Here is a 15,850-nt window from a genome sequence, read left to right as displayed (position 1 = left end):
CCACATCGTGCGGGGGCAGGGGGAAACTGAGGCTGAGAGTGGGTCAAGGACTAATCCAAGGTCACCTAGAGAGTCAGTGGATTGGGGGCCCCATTCGGGGTGAAGATGCCTTGAGATCTACTTTCTGAGAGCCAAATTGACCTAGGACTGATGAAAGAGAATCTGAGCAGAAAGGGAAGTGGCCCTGGGGTGCCGAAAACTAGCATTCAGCCCAGTGTGGCACGGGCAGCTGCTGTGCCTTTGGGGTGCTTGGTCCCAACTCAGTGGTGATTGAAGCCCCTCTGGAAGATTTCCAGGATTGACTCACTCAACATGAAGATGGAGCTCGGAGGAGTGGTAGGAAGTACCAGAGACAACTGGGAGTTGGGGAGAATAAGAGGCTGGTGCTCAGGGAATCCAAGGAGAAGGGAGTCCTGGGGGCAGCCTGGGACAATGGTAAATAGCAGTCTCTGTTCTGTTCATAGGAGGCTGGTTTCTGCTGACCCTTGGGAAGCTTATTGGAAAAGTGTACAACGATAGAAGTGTGTGCCCATAGCCCACTCAAAAGAGGAGTGATTGCCTTTGGCCAGGAGAGTCAAGGGTATCTATCTAACAAAAATAACTTTCCAGCTGGATTTTGAAGGATGAATAGGAGTTTTCTAGGTAGAGAATGTACAGTCTAGCCATCAGGACTATCACGTACAAAATCACAGAGATGTGAAACAGTACAATCGTTCAGTGACCCGTTGGGTCCCATGGTGTGAGGAAGAGAAGAGCAAAAGCTAAAGCCAAGGTCACAGTCACGGGGGCCCTTGGAGCTCCGCTCAGGAATTGGGAATTTATCCTCAGTAATGGTACTAAAAATAGGTAACATTCACTGAGTGCTTTCTGCCAGCCAGGCACGGCACTAAGCACTTTATAAGACTCATCTCGCTGAATCCTTGAATCAACCCTGGAGGCAGACACCATAATAATGACCAATTTGCAGGTGGTGAAACTGAAGGCCCAGAAAGGTTAAGTAACTTGCTCACTGCCACACATCTACTAAGTAGCGGGACTTCAGTTTGAGCCCAGGTGTCAGTATATCTGCTTTGCACTGTGCTACCTCTCCAGGGCAGACCATGGGTGCCGTCCAAAGTTTTTCAGTTGAAGGAGAGGGACAGGCAGGTGAACACAGGTGATACAACTTCCTTCCCTGTTAAGGGATATGGCACTCTCCCATCCCCAACATCGGTTGCTCACTAAGTGAGATTCACTGCTGCCGTATCACACGGTGGGGAGTGGGGGGGGATGGGCAAGTGGAGTTTGCGCTGGCAAGCTTGATGCAGAACAGAGGAGAAGGTGATGGATGTTTCAGGGTCCTGATCTGAACATGTAGTGCTTCCAGGGAGATGCCGACATCTAGCAGTCAGTTGGAGGGAAGGGTCCAGGTTCCAGGAAGGAGATCTGGGCTGGAGGTAGAAACTTGGAATCGTCCGCAGAGGCTGGTTGTTGGAGCCATGGCAGTGAATTAGATTTTCCAGTGAGAATGCAGACTAGTGGTTCTCAACCCTGGCGATATTAGCATCACTTGGAAAGCTTCTTTTTTTAAATAAATGTATTTATTTATTTATTTATTATTTATTTATTTTTGGCTGCGCTGGGTCCTTGTTGCTGCGCGCAGGCTTTCTCTAGTTGCGGAGAGCAGGGGCCACTCTTTGTTGTGGTGCGTGGGCTTCTCATTGCGGTGGCTTCTCTTGTTGCAGAGCACAGGCTGCAGGCACACAGGGAAAGCTTTTTAAACAAAACCAACCTATGCCCAGGCTCCACCCCCAGAAATTCTAATTCATTTGACTCTGAGGTGAGGCCCAGGCATCAGTAGTCTTGAAGGCACCCAGGTGATCCTAATGTGGAGAAGAGGGTGGGAGAGAAGAGAGTTCAGCCTGGAGCCCTGAGGCACTCCAACACTTGAGGCTGGAGAAGTCTGCAACGGAGGCTGGGAAGGAGCAGTCAGAGAGGTAGGAGGACAGCCAGCAGTGGGAGGTGTCACAGAAACACAGAGGGTGCGCGTCCCGGGAGTCTCCTGTTTGTGCTGGGAGAGTTAAGAAGATACGTTTTGAGAAGTTCATGGGAAGATGAAAAAGAATGCATAATTTAAAAAAGAGTGTCCATTAGACTGAGCGACCGTGAGGGTGCTGGTGACCTTGACAACAGAAATTTTCCTCTTGGCACCCACAGAACGTGGTGCTGGGTAGAGATGGATTTTGATGAATGAATGAATGAATGAATGAATTGGTGAGAATGGAATCCAGTTTGGAGTGGGTTGAGGAGTGAGCAGAAGGTGAGGATGTGGAGAGAGCATGTGTAGACAGCTCTTTCAAAGAGTTTGATGGTTTAAGAGGGAAGAGGGAGATAGAGGGGAGCTGGGGGCAGGGTGGGGTCGAGGGAGGGCTGTAGGAAGAGCCTGGAGTGGACACTGCAGGCGTGTGCGTCGTGCAGTGCGTCCATGTGCGTGAGATTGTGGGGAAGATGCTTTCCCTCACAGGGAGGGCCAGAGGTCTGTGAGTTGAAAGTGTGCCCGTGGGGTCTCAGTTGCTCTGGTTTGTCCAGTGGGCCGGTCAGGAAGGCCTGGGGTGAAATGACTCTTCCTATGAAGCTCTGAGAGGGTGATTTTGACGGCAGGAGCTGTGATTCCTGCTGGGGGCAGGGAGTAGGAAGGAGAGGGAGATTTGCTCTGAGGAGAGAAAAGTGTTCCAGAAAGCCAGTGTCTGAGGATAAGATGAGGTCGTCTAGAGCAGGTTTTCAGGAGTAGAGGGCCTGGGCTAAAAGTCCTGTGGCTAAATCCACAAAGGAGACAGAGAAGAGAAGGTGAAGCCAGGGGACAGCCTGTGGAGAGAGGCTGGACGATGCAGGGAGGGGTCACAGGGGTGGTGAGGCTTCTAAGTGAGCCCAGGATTTGATGCCCACTGCCCTCTTCCAGCCCAGACTGACCTGCGGCAGAGGTCTGAGGCTGAGTTCAGCCTCAGGTGGTCAGAGAGAGCCTGGACAGGACATCCAGCACCTAATCTCTGTCATGGAACATTCTAGAAGCTGTACAATTCAGATACAATAACTGCTCTCATGAAGTTTACATACTGTTGGGAAAGACAGGCTGGGTACCACGAAACAATTAAATACAGAAGATAATTTTAGATTGTGACCGGTACTATGAAGGAAATAAAACAGGATGATGTGATGGAGAGATGGCAGTGACGCTAGACTGGCTGGTCATGGAAGGCATCTTGAAGGAGGAGACTAAACTGAGACCTGAATAACAAGAAAGAAGCAATCCTGAGGAGATCTGGGGCAAGAATGTCTTGTAAAGAGGGGAATGCCAGTACAAAGGCCCTGAGGCAGGGCCAAGCTCCTGAGCAGGGTTGGCTGCTGTGCTGGAGCAAAGGGACTGGGGTGGAGATAGGGAGGTCCCTTGCCTCCATTCCACCTCCCCGCCTCAGTCGTTAGCCCCTTCGGACTGCCCCTTTGCTTATGCACGGCTTACACCACTCACCTCGGGCTGCCCGCGGTTCCTGAGGGTGACACTATATTTAGACACTTCTCCTCTCTGTGGTCCTGGAACATCCTGTGTATTTTTATGATGATCAATATGAGATGGGTGCTATTTATAGAGACCCCAAGTGAATTCCTGGGACCTGGGGCCCTCAAATAGTGGAGGAAATCCAGGACCGGGCTTTTCGGGGGCAGCCACTGCATCTGGCAGAGCATTGGAGCCATCTGATTTACGGACTCTGAAACTCGTATCACCTCCCTTGCCATGCCTGCTTCATCCCATCCCTGCAGAGTTACCACAGCTGTGGGCTGGGGAGCTTGGATGCCCATAGTCCACCCATCTCCAACTCTGTTTCCTGGAGGGCTATCCAGTGTGCCCCAAGCCCAGCAGAAAATTTCCTTGTGATTGTTAAAACCAGAGTCTGATGGGACAGTTTGTCAATCTCTTGTTCATTCTTCGCTCTGTTTACTGGCAGAAGAGGACTCTCAGAGCCTCCCAGGTTTACCCCACAGGCCAGAGAGAGGTCTGCCCAGGAGTAAATGTGAGGTTGGCATTGGAAGCTTAGCCGTCCCAGTGGGAGGTCAGTGTGGCCCAGAGCAGCCAGGGGAGGCTGCCTGGAGGAGGTGGGATTGGAGCCCAGCCATGGAAGATGCACAGCATTTGGAGAGGTGAAAGGGATCAGATCAAGTTTTCAGGCCTGTTTTCGGAAGAATGTTTATGCTCCGAGGCTGGAGTTCTTTCTCTTTCTCTCCCCTTCAGTTTTTTTTTTTTTTTTTTAATTTTATTTATTTATTTATTTATGGCTGTGTTGGGTCTTCGTTTCTGCGTGAGGGCTTTCTCTAGTTGCGGCAAGTGGGGGCCACTCTTCATCGCGGTGCGCGGGCCTCTCACTGTCACGGCCTCTCTTGTTGCGGAGCACAGGCTCCAGACGCGAAGGCTCAGCAATTGTGGCTCACGGACCTAGTTGCACCGCGGCATGTGGGATCTTCCCAGACCAGGGCTCGAACCTGTGTCCCCTGCATTGGCAGGCAGATTCTCAACCACTGCGCCACCAAGGAAGCCCCTCCCCTTCAGTTTTTCTTCTGATTAAATCTCCCAGGGAGACAGTGGAAAGTCACGTCCCCACAGAGGTATTAGCTGAGTGGAAGGACGAAGCTGCTCTCACGGAGTCTGTGTGGGCCCAAGAAGATGCCTCACCCCCTTGGAGATCCCGCTGTCGTCATCTGCAAGGGTTTTCACTCCCCTCCTTACAGCCCTGAGAGGCCAAGGGCTGGTACTGGTCACCCCATAGGCTCAAGGTCACACAGGCATGCAAGTGGCACTAAGCCCAGAGCCAGTGACTCCCTGCCCCACCCAGGCCTTGCCCAGGTAGTCCCCGTGCTTTCTGGGAATGGATCTTGAAGAGTAGAAAGGCTCTTCGTGGCATCAGGAGGGTGGTAAACACCTTTCTGGCGGGTATTGATTCCTTGAAGGCCTGTGTGAAGGAAGGACCTGGCTCAAGAGGCAGTTCTCAGAGAGACAGCAGAGCAGGGAGGGTAATCTGGCTTGAAGTACCAACTCAGTTCTCAGGCTACCTTAGCATCCCTCCCTCTGGGCTGGCCTGGGAGGTGCCCGGGAGGATCTAAGATGAGGGGCAGGGGGAGATCAGACCATGAGAGGGACCAGCCCAGCGCAATCAATACCTCCTGCCTGGCCATCAAAGTCCCAGCCTCATCAACCTGGGCCAATAGCACAGAAGTGGTCCAAAGATCCCCTCAGAGCCCAGGTGCCCTCCCTCTGCTGCCTGCCTCTGGGTCTTTTCCTGGGAAGAATCCCAGCCCTGGGTCCATTCCCTGCTGGGCCCAGGGCCCCACCCAAGGGACACCCTACTGGTGTGTGGGTGCAGGGAGGCTGAGCGACAGAGGCCTGCGCACCACGGCCAGACTTGAGCAGTAGAAGACACAGGAGCTCAGCCGGCCATTTGCGGCGCCGACCCTGCCACCGTGCTGGGTCACAAGCAGCACAGACTGCCAGTGAAATAAAGCGACAGCTAGTTGATAACAAAACTGGAAACGTAAGGAAAGCCCCCACTCACTTGCTGGGCCTGGGTGCTTATTAGGTGTGTAATTGCTGAGCTTCCATTTCAGGAAATGTCTGAGGGAAGGAGAGAAAAAAACTCCCTAAGGATCCCCTGGGGCTGAGTGTCCCCAGAGACTGCTGGACTTCAGGTCCCTTCCAGCCCTCAAGTTTTATGATTGAATTAAGGACTTGTCCCCAGATGGTTCACTTGTGTTCCCAGTGTATTGCACAAGTAACTTAAATGGCACTCACTGACAAATAAAAAGTAAAATTCTCAAAAGCCTTATGTTAAGTAAGAACAGCTGACACACAAGAGCCCATACGGTATGATTCCATGTATAAGAAGTTCCAGAACAGGCAAAACTAATCTATGGTGATAGAAGGCAGAAAAGTTGACTGGAAAGGGACAGCGGGTAACCATCTTAATTGGCGTGGTAGTTACATAGGCGTGTACATTTATTAAAACTCATCCAGCTGTACACCTAAAATCTGTGCATTTTCTTGTATATGTATTATACCTCAGTTTAAAAGAGTATCAGGGCACAAGGGTTGCACATTTGGCTATACTGTGTCATGGACACTTCTGCCATGTGGACTTTGTGGATTAGTGGATTGGCTTTTCCCTCTGGGGGCTAAATGACCCTGTAGCATAGGGCGCCTAGGTTTCTCTGGGCGCATTTCTGTCTCCTTCAGTGCACGCAGTAGGTGCCCCAAAAATGCCTAGGTTGCCGTGGTGTCTGTGCAGTTCCGCTGCGGAACCTTTTTTCAGCCCAGGGAAGGTGATTTGGAAGGAACTGGGCTGGAGAGAGACTTGGGATGCTGATTGCTGTCTCAGAGGCACCTCTGTTCCAGGAGGGTGTTTCCTGGGCCACAAGTGGACACCTTTCTGGCCCGACTGTATGTATTGTGTGGGTGTAGCTCTACAGGGTCTGGGGCAGAAGTGCCCCAGGCTGACTGAGCCAGCTCTTCAACTTCTGGGCTCTGTGGTCTCAGAATAGTAGATCATCCAGGTCTCCACCCAGGAGACCCAGGGCCCAAGCAGCTCTGACAGCTCAGAGCTGCTCAACACATTATACCTCCCTTAGTCATGGAGCGGTACAGGGCATTTGGAGGAAGACTCAGGCTTGGGGGAAGGGGGTGCTGTGTGCTGGGTGGAAGGGGCCCTACATGACCTGGGGAATTTGTGTTTCCCCTGGCCTGGCACCAAAACACCACTGAACACTCAGATGAGATGATGGGGTGAACTGCCACTTCCCAGCCCCCAGGTCCCCATCCTTACAATGGGGAAGGGGGATGAAAAGGCAGGAAGGAGGCTTGGGCTGAGTTCAGGGCTCAGGTCAAAAGTGCCCCTTCCTCCATACAGCTCTTCCATCAGCTCCCAGTCCAGAAGGGGGCCTGGTCTCAGGGACCCCCTTTTCACCCCTGCCTGGAGAATCACTTCAGCAGAGCAAGAGGGTGAGGTTTTACTGTCAGCTGAATTAGCCTCGGCTTCAGCCTGACTGTTGGAATAAATGAGATGCAAATGCATGTAAATGAGGGCATTCCCGGCTTCTGGGGTGGGTGTGTTCACCTCTGGGAGGGATGGGGATGATTCTGCAGGACTTCCCGGGATTGCTGGGGGCTGGGATGGCAACTAGAGAAGGAAAGCCCCTTCATGATGCCTCTCCCCCTTCCCGAGTTCTGGGGTCCAGACTGGACAGGGTTAATGCCTGTGCAGCCTCAAAGGAGAGGAGCCTGCAGGGAGCCGGTTAGCTGAGGCCCTGCACAAACAGGGACGTGCCAATGTGCCTTTGATCTGGGAGCAGGGACCTGAATGCACAGGCCGGCGAGCACCAGCTGGCACCCCCGCTGAGCCTTTGTCCAAGCGGTTACCCCGGGAGAGCCAGGACTGTGCATGTAATTGCCTGGGCAGGAGGGATGGCCTGAAACACACTGTCGACCCCTCCCCTTCCCCCCACCCCCTACCATCCCAACCTGTGGCTGGAGCCAGCACAGCCACCCACAGCAAAGGCCAGAAACCAGGGTGGCTCTCCTCCACCCATCCCCACCCTCCAACCCTCCTTCCACCCATCCCCACCTTCCAGCCCTCCTCGCCTCCGTTTTCTGCTCCTTCCCCTCCCCCACCCCCAGGCTAGCCTGAGGCCCAGCCCCAAAGCAGGTGGAGTTCTGTAAGGGTTTAGGGCCCCGTAGCTGGAACTCTACGACAGTGCCATCCAACAGAGATATAATTTGAGTTACAAATGCAAGTCACATATGCAATTTAAAATTTTCTACTAGCTGCATTTTAAAAAGTAAAAAGAAACAGGTGAAACTAATTTTAATATATTTTATTTCACCCAGTACATATATCCAAAATATGATCAGTTTAAATTTTAATCGATATTTAAAAGTTAATAATGAAATAGGTGACATTCTTTATCATGCTAAGCCTTCCAAACCAGTGTGGATGTAACAACAGCACATCTGGATGGGCACTAGCCACCTGCCAGGTGCTCGCTAGCCACAGGTGCAGAGTGGCTTTCCTATGGGACTGGGCAGCTCTACCTGGTGTGGAGAGCTGGAGAGAAAACCGCTGTCAGAGAAAATGCTGACTCCGGGCAAGGACAGAAATTGGCCAGGTCTCCCTGGGACCATCTGGCCATACAGGCTGCGAAGAGGGAGGACCAGCCTCAGAGGAGGCTGATGGGCCGGCTCTTAGCTTTGGAGCGAGGATCACAGACATACTCAGCCCAGGTGGGCAGGCCACAGATAGCCCTGACCCTTCCTCCCTGCTCTCCATGTCCTCAGAGGTGGGAGGCAATGTCATGCAGTGGTTAGGCTTAAGGCCTGGCTTCAGACAGACTGAAGCATCAGATTTCCCATCTGTACAATGGGGATAATAACATCCCCTCTTCCTAGGATTGTTACAAGGATGGAATAAGCGCAGTCCCAGGCACATAATGAGCAAGTGATGCTGCTGGGATGACCCACCCCAGCTCATGGTTGAGGAAACGGAGGTCCAGAAGGGGGGGAGGGAGAGCGGTAATAACGTTGTCCCAAGGTCACAGTGTGGGTTAGTGGCTGGGCAGTAGGAAGGTTAATCTGGCACTCATTCATTCATGTATTAATTCCTTCATTCACCAGGTCCTTATAGGCACCTCTTTGGGGCCAGACTGTGCTTTGGGAGCTCAGGACACAGCCAGAGGGAGAGGCAGATGTGGAAGCAAATTACTCTACCCTGTGATGAAGCCAGTATAGGAATGCAGTGTGCCAGCAACGCAGAGAAGGGAAGGGCCAGCCAGGTGGGGAGGACTGGTGTGGGCAGCGACAAGGTTTTTCAGAGAAGGGTCTTCTGAGCTGGATTTCTTAGGAGAAAAAGAATGGCAACAATAGCCACAATGATTATCGCAAATGACACTCATTGAACACTTTCTGTGTGCCGAGCATGTGCAAGTAATAATACACTTATGCCTCAGAACATCCCTGTGAAATAGGTACTATAATTAACCCCATTTTACCTATGGGAAAACTGAGGTAGAGAACCATTGGTTAACTTGCCCAAGAACATACAAGTGGCCAGGACCCAGGTTCACACAGGCAGTCTTGCTTCCAAGCCACAGCCCTAACCATGCCCCTATCCCGCATAGGACTAGGAAGTCTTCCAGAGATAGAGGGGTGAGCAGACCTGGTCACAGGGCTGGGTTCTCTGGCCCAGGGCCTTTCCTCATTGCCAATCTCAACAAGACCGAGTAGAAATTTCCTTAAAATCTACCGTACTCCCTTTGATGATGACTTTTCCCCTTTTCTTGTCATCACACCTGTTGATTTGGCACCCATCACCTAGGGAAGAAAAGTATCCTAAGAAGTCATTTGTAGGGCCATGTACACAGTGGGTGCTGATTAAATGTTCACTGAGTCATTAAAATGAGTCTATGGGTTGGGGTGTTGATTAGTTTCAACGGGTTCTCCTCAAGGGAGAAATGAAATGGCTCCTGATACTCCTCACACCTGTGGGGAGTGAGCCCCTGCTTCAGGGCCACCCACACCCTCTCCCTGAGCCCTCAGGACTGAGGGGCAGTGGAAGGGTACAGGTGGAACTAGTGCCCAGGGTGGTGGGTGCTCCAGCCCGAGGTCACCTGGACTGCAGGGCGGGAAGGAGGTGCCCAGAGCAGAGGAAGCCGGCAGAGATTTTCTAGGAAGCCAGGGAATCACTTCCACAGACCTCTTTGAATAAATTTACATGGCAAAGAATATTCTTCGCCTGTTGTGTTCCAGAGGCTCTGATTCCAAGGCGACCAAAATGCCAGACGTGACTCAGGAACTGCCTTCAGGAGCCGGGAGGGGAGTGGGCAGGAAGGGGCTGCAAGGAGGGGTTAGGCTGGAGTCTGGTCCCTCCTCACCCCAGGGATGGCCAACTGGCCTGGTTTGTCCAGGCCTGAAGGGCATCTGGGATGCAGGAATTTTAGTGCTAAAACCAGGGAAGCCCTGCGCGTCCCTCCTCCACCCCAGCACCGCATGGCTGCACTGCAGGCTGCCGGGCTGTCGTGTCCCGTGTCACGGCATTGTAACCACCATTGACTGAGCACCAGCTGTGTGCCCTGTGCATTCAGGAGATCGTCTTTCAGGAGGAGACAAAAAGATGAGACAGTCTAGGGGGGTCCAGTTTCTGGTGTGAACAGTCCATATTCTCCCCCCACAGCATTTCCGCCCTGATGTGAATTCCCACACCTACAGGCCAGTGACTCAGAGGAGGGGGGGACCCAGCCTTGCCCTAAGATCAGGTTTCCAAGATGTTTGGGGACACCAGACCCACGCTACCAAGTGTCAGAGAGCAGCCGAGGCCAGGAAGAGATCCAGGGCTGGATGTGGGGCTCAGCCTTCTGACCCAGAGGAGGGAGGTCAGTGTGGGTGGGCAATCAGAGAGGGCGTCCTGGAGGAGGTGGCGTAGTGAGGGGAGCATGAGGTGGCTCTGCCGTTGCACAGCGCATGGACAGTGTTTGGCAATGTCTGAACTAAGGAGTGGTGGGAGCTGCACATGGTGGGTGGAGGGAAAGAGGGAGGAGGCCGGTGGCAATGGGATCAGACTGGTCCCAGCTGGGGCCAGGAGGCTCATCCCAGGGCCCTGGCCTTGGGGAAGGAGGCCTGATGTTTGGTGGACCTGGGGAATTGTGGCCAGTGTCAGAGGAAACGGTGTCAGGAGGAGCCAGTTTGAAAAGGAGGGTTCACAGTTTGCTCCCAGTAACTCTCAGGAGCCAGCAGAACTGAGGGAGAGATGCACCCAGTAACAGAAGCTGATGAACTTGAGACAAGATGGAGTAGGGGGTCCCTAGAGCTCAAGGGACACTGATAGGACAGGGGAAACTGGCCCAAGAAGAGGGATCATCTGGAAGAAGCTGTCCTAGCCTGGGGAGCAGGTGTAGGGCTGGTACAGATGGAGAAGCTGGTGCAGATGGAGAAGCTGGTGCAGGTGGAGAAGCTGGTGAAGGTGGAGAAGCTGGTGCAGGTGGAGAAGCTGCTACAGGTGGAGAGACTGTTGCAGATGGAGAAGCTGGTGCAGGTGGAAAAGCTGGTACAGATGGAGATGCTGGTACAGATGGAGAGACTGTTTCTGGTGGAGAAGCTGGTGCAGGTGGAGAGGCTGTCCTGCGTGAGGGTGAGAGTCATGGGGTGCCGGCATCTAGAAGAGTATGATCTTTGTGTGATCTTTGAATCAAGTCTCATCCAGGCTCCCCTACATGATGGAGCTGTGTGAGATAGAGGCTCCTTGCACTTCCCCAGCCAGAAGTGGGTCCTCCCTGCAAAGCTGGGGGCCTGCCCTCCCAGGCCTGAGGGGTATGGCTGGGCCTGAGCCTGGAGTGTCCTCAGATCTACCCCGATCTCTCCTTACCCTGGCATCACCGGAAAGCTTGCAGCCAGGGCTCAGCCCGTCTCAGCCTCAACAGGGCGTGGGCCCTGAGCTGCTGAAGGAAGGGCAGGGCCAGAGCCAGGTGCAGGCATCGAGAGAACAAGGGAGAAAACGGATCCCACCCACCCACAGTGAGCCACCTGTGGGAACCCAGAGACAAAGGACGCTCTTGGCAGGTTTACTTTGGAAGCTGAAGCTGCCTGGCTGCTGGGGAGCAGGGAACTTCATCTGGAATCTGGTTTCACAAACTGCCGAGTCCCAGGGCTTCTGGTGCCCTGCTGGAGACCAGCTGGGGCAAGACCCTTCCGAGGACCCAGGGCCCCGTCACTGGGGCTTCGTTATTACTATATTAAATAATAATATCTAATAAGTGTTGTAATTTTGAAGTAGCCATGGCATTAATGATATTTGAGATACTGCAGCCCCTGTAATGGAACAGGGAAATAGCTGCATTTCTACTGGTCACAGGTATCGCTAACACTTCCATCTTGCTGCCTACATTCATAATGGAAGGAAATGTTAAATTTCAGGTAGAGGTTAATGAGAATGAGATGCAGTTCCCCCCGAATTTTTTCCGCATCACTCCAAGAGGTCTGTTAGGTTCCTCTGAGCTGCAGAGACAAACAAAGCTAGTCTCCTGACTGTTAGCAGTCGGGGGAGTGGTTATCCAGTTGCTGACTAGAGGGGAACCCCAGTCAGAGGGACTGGAAATTATCTACTTCTTGACCTGGGTGCTAGTGACTGGCTGAGTTCAGATTGTGGAAATTCATCCACCTGTGTGTACACTTAGGATTTGGGCACCAATCTGTATGAACAGTTGACTTCAATACAAATTTTAAAAGCAACTCTACCAGAACAGATGTATATGCAGGTGCAAGCTTGCGTGCACACACACACACACACACACACACACACACCACCCACCCACACATCCACACACACACACACACACACGCCGCTATGTATCAGGGGCCCTAGGTCCATGGGTGTCCACGTGTCTCCAGAACCCTAGCAGGCATGTGGACACAGATGGATACAGTGAGACAGAGAACACTATTTTTAGGAAATAATTCCAAGTAAAAGAGGAGGCTTCCTGGTTTACAGGACTAGTGATTGCTCACAGTGGAGAGGATTGCCCTGCAAGGAAGGGGCTGCTGTCATCCAGGCTGCCTTGTTTTTTGTTTTTCAATAAAAATAATAATGACTTTATTGTTTTTGAAAAAATAAGATCATCATAAACAATTCAAAACTGAAGAAAAGCACGAAGAAAAAAGTTTAAAATTACCTAAACTTCCACCAGCCAAGGAAAAAAAGTCACCATTCACGTTTGGTGATGAGTATTACAGACGCCTCTCTTTGTTCACGCAAAGATGGAGGTAGACAGGGACAGGCTTTTATTAAATAGGGACCTACTCCTTCACCTGCTGTTTTCTTTTTTTTTTAGAAATTCACGTTCTTTTTATTTATTTATTTATTTATGACTGTGTTGGGTCTTCGTTTCTGTGCGAGGGCTTTCTCTAGTTGTGGCAAGTGGGGACCACTCTTCATCGCGGTGCGCCGGCCTCTCACCATAGCGACCTCTCTTGTTGCGGAGCAGAGGCTCCAGACACGCAGGCTCAGTAATTGTGGCTCACGGGCCCAGTTGCTCCGTGGCATGTGGGATCTTCCCAGACCAGGGCTCGAACCCGTGTCCCCTGCATTGGCAGGCAGATTCTCAACCACTGTGCCACCAGGGAAGCCCCAACCTGCTGTTTTCAACAAAGATGTTCCTTTAACTTTACTGGAGTGAACCAGAAGAACAAGAGGCTGAAGAATGGGGTAGTTCTGACGGTGTCTGTCCTGGGGCCTCTCTCCTCTGGCTTCCCTTCACACATTCCGTGCTGCATCTCCCTGGGGACCAGAGGCGCCCTTTTGAGACCTGGCTGTGTTGTGTTTGCTCACTGTTTACCTGTTACCTAGCCATGTGCCTACTTCACGGTGATTGGAGCCTGGGCCCTTGGCGGAGTGTGTGCAGGGGTCGGGGTGGCAGCCGCTCATTGGGGTCATTGGTGACATGTATCCCAGGAGTCAGATCAAGGCAGAGCTGGTCATTGACGGAAAGGGATTCTGTCCTGGCAGAGATCTCCAACAGGTGCCTGGCCCTGCCCAGGTTTGATGTAATTAGTGACACGGCCTCCCCCTCCCGGTGGCAGTGGCGTCCCAGTCAGGAGCTACGCTGACCACATCCTGTTTTGGTGGGGCAGTCGGGTACACATTCTCTGGCCTCCGTATCAGAGTCAGAGCCTGTTCACACCAGGTCCTGGATCATCTGAGGCCACCGGGGGCCACATTCTCCCGGTTTGGCGTCACATGCGGCTGCCGGCTGGACGTCCTAGCGGAAGCGCGGTCACCATTTTCTGGTTCTGCTATTACTCGAGATGGGCCCTGGTTTGTTCAGACTCAGGAGGAGGGGAGTGAGTGGAGGCATGAGGAGTCTGGGATGCTCTGTCAGCGTTTCCCATCTCTGGAAGGATGCCTCACTCTGGGGATTTCTTTGAGATCCTCTCAGGGGGCTCTGTGGCAGTTGTGTACACAGCTCTGCGGTGCCAACATCTGGATGGCAGCTGCCAAGTTGTTACCCAGCTGTTTCCAAAAACCTGCAGGACTTGCCTGGGCCTCGGTGAGCAGATCCAGATACCCCCTCAGTGGCCAGATGTTGGAACCTCCGTGCCCCAGGTGAAGTCTGGGCACCCTCCCCCACGCAGGTGCGTGGTGCTGTGGGAAGACCAGACAGAATGTCCCCCACCCTCTGGTCCCACCACTCAGGCCGAGGATCTGCCTGGAAAAGAAGCCCAGAGTTGGGACCTTGGCCCAGGAGGGCTCTGATCACCCTCCTAGGGTCCCAGGGTTTCCTATAGAGGAGACAAGCTGAGAGGAAGGGCAGCAGTGGGTACCTCCTAACGCCCTTGCCCCTCCTCTACGTATTCGTCCTTCATTCCGTCCTTCATTTGTTCAGGACCAAGCCGGCCAGAGATCTGAAATAAAAAGGTGACAGGCCCCCTTCCTGCCCCATGGAGTGTCCCCCTCAGCCCAGGGTGTGTCGGCATCAGTTGTGAGAAGTGTCTCAAAGTGGGCTTGGTTAAGGAACCAACAGGTGTGAGTGTGCCCTTTTGTATCGAGTGGGGGAGAATGAAGGGTCCCCAGTGACCCAGTCACTCGTGCCTACTTGCATTCACACGTGCTCACTGGGATGGGAAAGGGAGGAGTGACCCTCCTGCGGGTCCCCACGCATTCCCTGCAGCCTGGAGGGCTCTGGGTTTGCCCAGGCCGGCATCCGCCAAGTGTGCCTGTGGAGAGGTGGGGAGCATCTTTGCCAAGATGCTGGTCCTTCCCTCCACCAGCCCAGCCACTCCCCCCAGGTCTGGCCACCCTGCCCCCTGGCCGTGGGCGCAGCATCAGCCCCATGTCTGTGTCTTTCAGCTTCCCTGCAGGCAGCGTGAGGACAGCCTGTGCCCCAGAAGCAGGATGAGAAGATGGCAGACTTCCTGTTACCTCGGGGCACCAGCAGCTTCCGCAGGTTCACCCGGGAGTCTCTGGCGGCCATCGAGAAGCGCATGGCGGAGAAGCAGGCCCGAGGTTCGGCCGCCTCGCAGGAGAGCCGAGACAGGCTGCCCGAGGAGGAGGCTCCCCAGCCCCAGCTGGACCTGCAGGCCTCCAAAAAGCTGCCGGATCTCTATGGCAACCCACCCCGAGAGCTCATTGGGGAGCCCCTGGAGGACCTGGACCCCTTCTATAGCACCCAAAAGGTGACTGCTGCCCACCCCCGCCCCACCTCCCTGCAGCATCCCTGTCAACGCAGCAGGCAGCGAGAGGGCCTCGCCTCCATACGGGGCTCTGTTTGGGGTTGGCTTCCCTGGGCCTTGGGAGGGTGAGTCATTAGTGATCTATATTCCAATCACCTTAATGTTAGAGTTCCGGAATAAAAGGCCAGAATCATGCAGCCTGAGATGGTTTGGTGCTATGAAAGAAAGACCAGGCAGCCACACTTGAAATCTTGCCTCCCTGTGGAGTATCTACTTTGGGAATCATCTGTGGTTAGATTCTCACCCCTGGAGGACTCCTCCCGGTCCCGTGGTATGTGTGAATTGGAGTCGGGCCCTGAGTCCAATTTGGGCCCTGGAGCACAGCATGTGATCCCTCTCCTAACCAGAGACAGCATGTAGCCCCCATCCCCCGCCCCACGGAATTTGCTAGGCACTGGCTGTGTAATGACAGCTTAGGCTGGGGGCCACGGCAGCAGCATCCTGGGCCTTGTGGGCTGGTGATGGGGCCATGACGGCCAGTGGGAAATCTGAGAGGGGTAGGGAGGGGTGGTTCTGCCCTTGTCCCTCCTGAGTATAGGGAGAGGAAGGGGCTTTTGTCCA

At 53.4% G+C, this 15,850-nt stretch overlaps 1 protein-coding gene across 1 annotated transcript in view; it reads left to right on the top strand.

The window, feature by feature from the left end:
- The first annotated feature begins 13,210 nt into the window (after nt 1-13,210).
- SCN5A (sodium voltage-gated channel alpha subunit 5) overlaps nt 13,211-15,850 on the top strand; it is a 90,807-nt gene continuing 88,167 nt past the window's right edge. The window contains exons 1-2 of the mRNA XM_082348285.1: nt 13,211-14,191; nt 14,907-15,232. Coding sequence (XP_082204411.1) covers nt 14,960-15,232 — 273 coding nt within the window. The 5' untranslated portion in view covers nt 13,211-14,191; nt 14,907-14,959. The remainder of the gene's footprint in view (nt 14,192-14,906; nt 15,233-15,850) is intronic.

Source organism: Balaenoptera borealis, assembly GCF_965194805.1.
Source record: "Balaenoptera borealis genome assembly, chromosome: 12".
Classification (NCBI taxonomy): domain Eukaryota; kingdom Metazoa; phylum Chordata; class Mammalia; order Artiodactyla; family Balaenopteridae; genus Balaenoptera; species Balaenoptera borealis.
The sequence above is the reverse complement of the archived record's forward strand: the minus strand, read 5'-3'. Positions and strand labels throughout refer to the sequence as shown.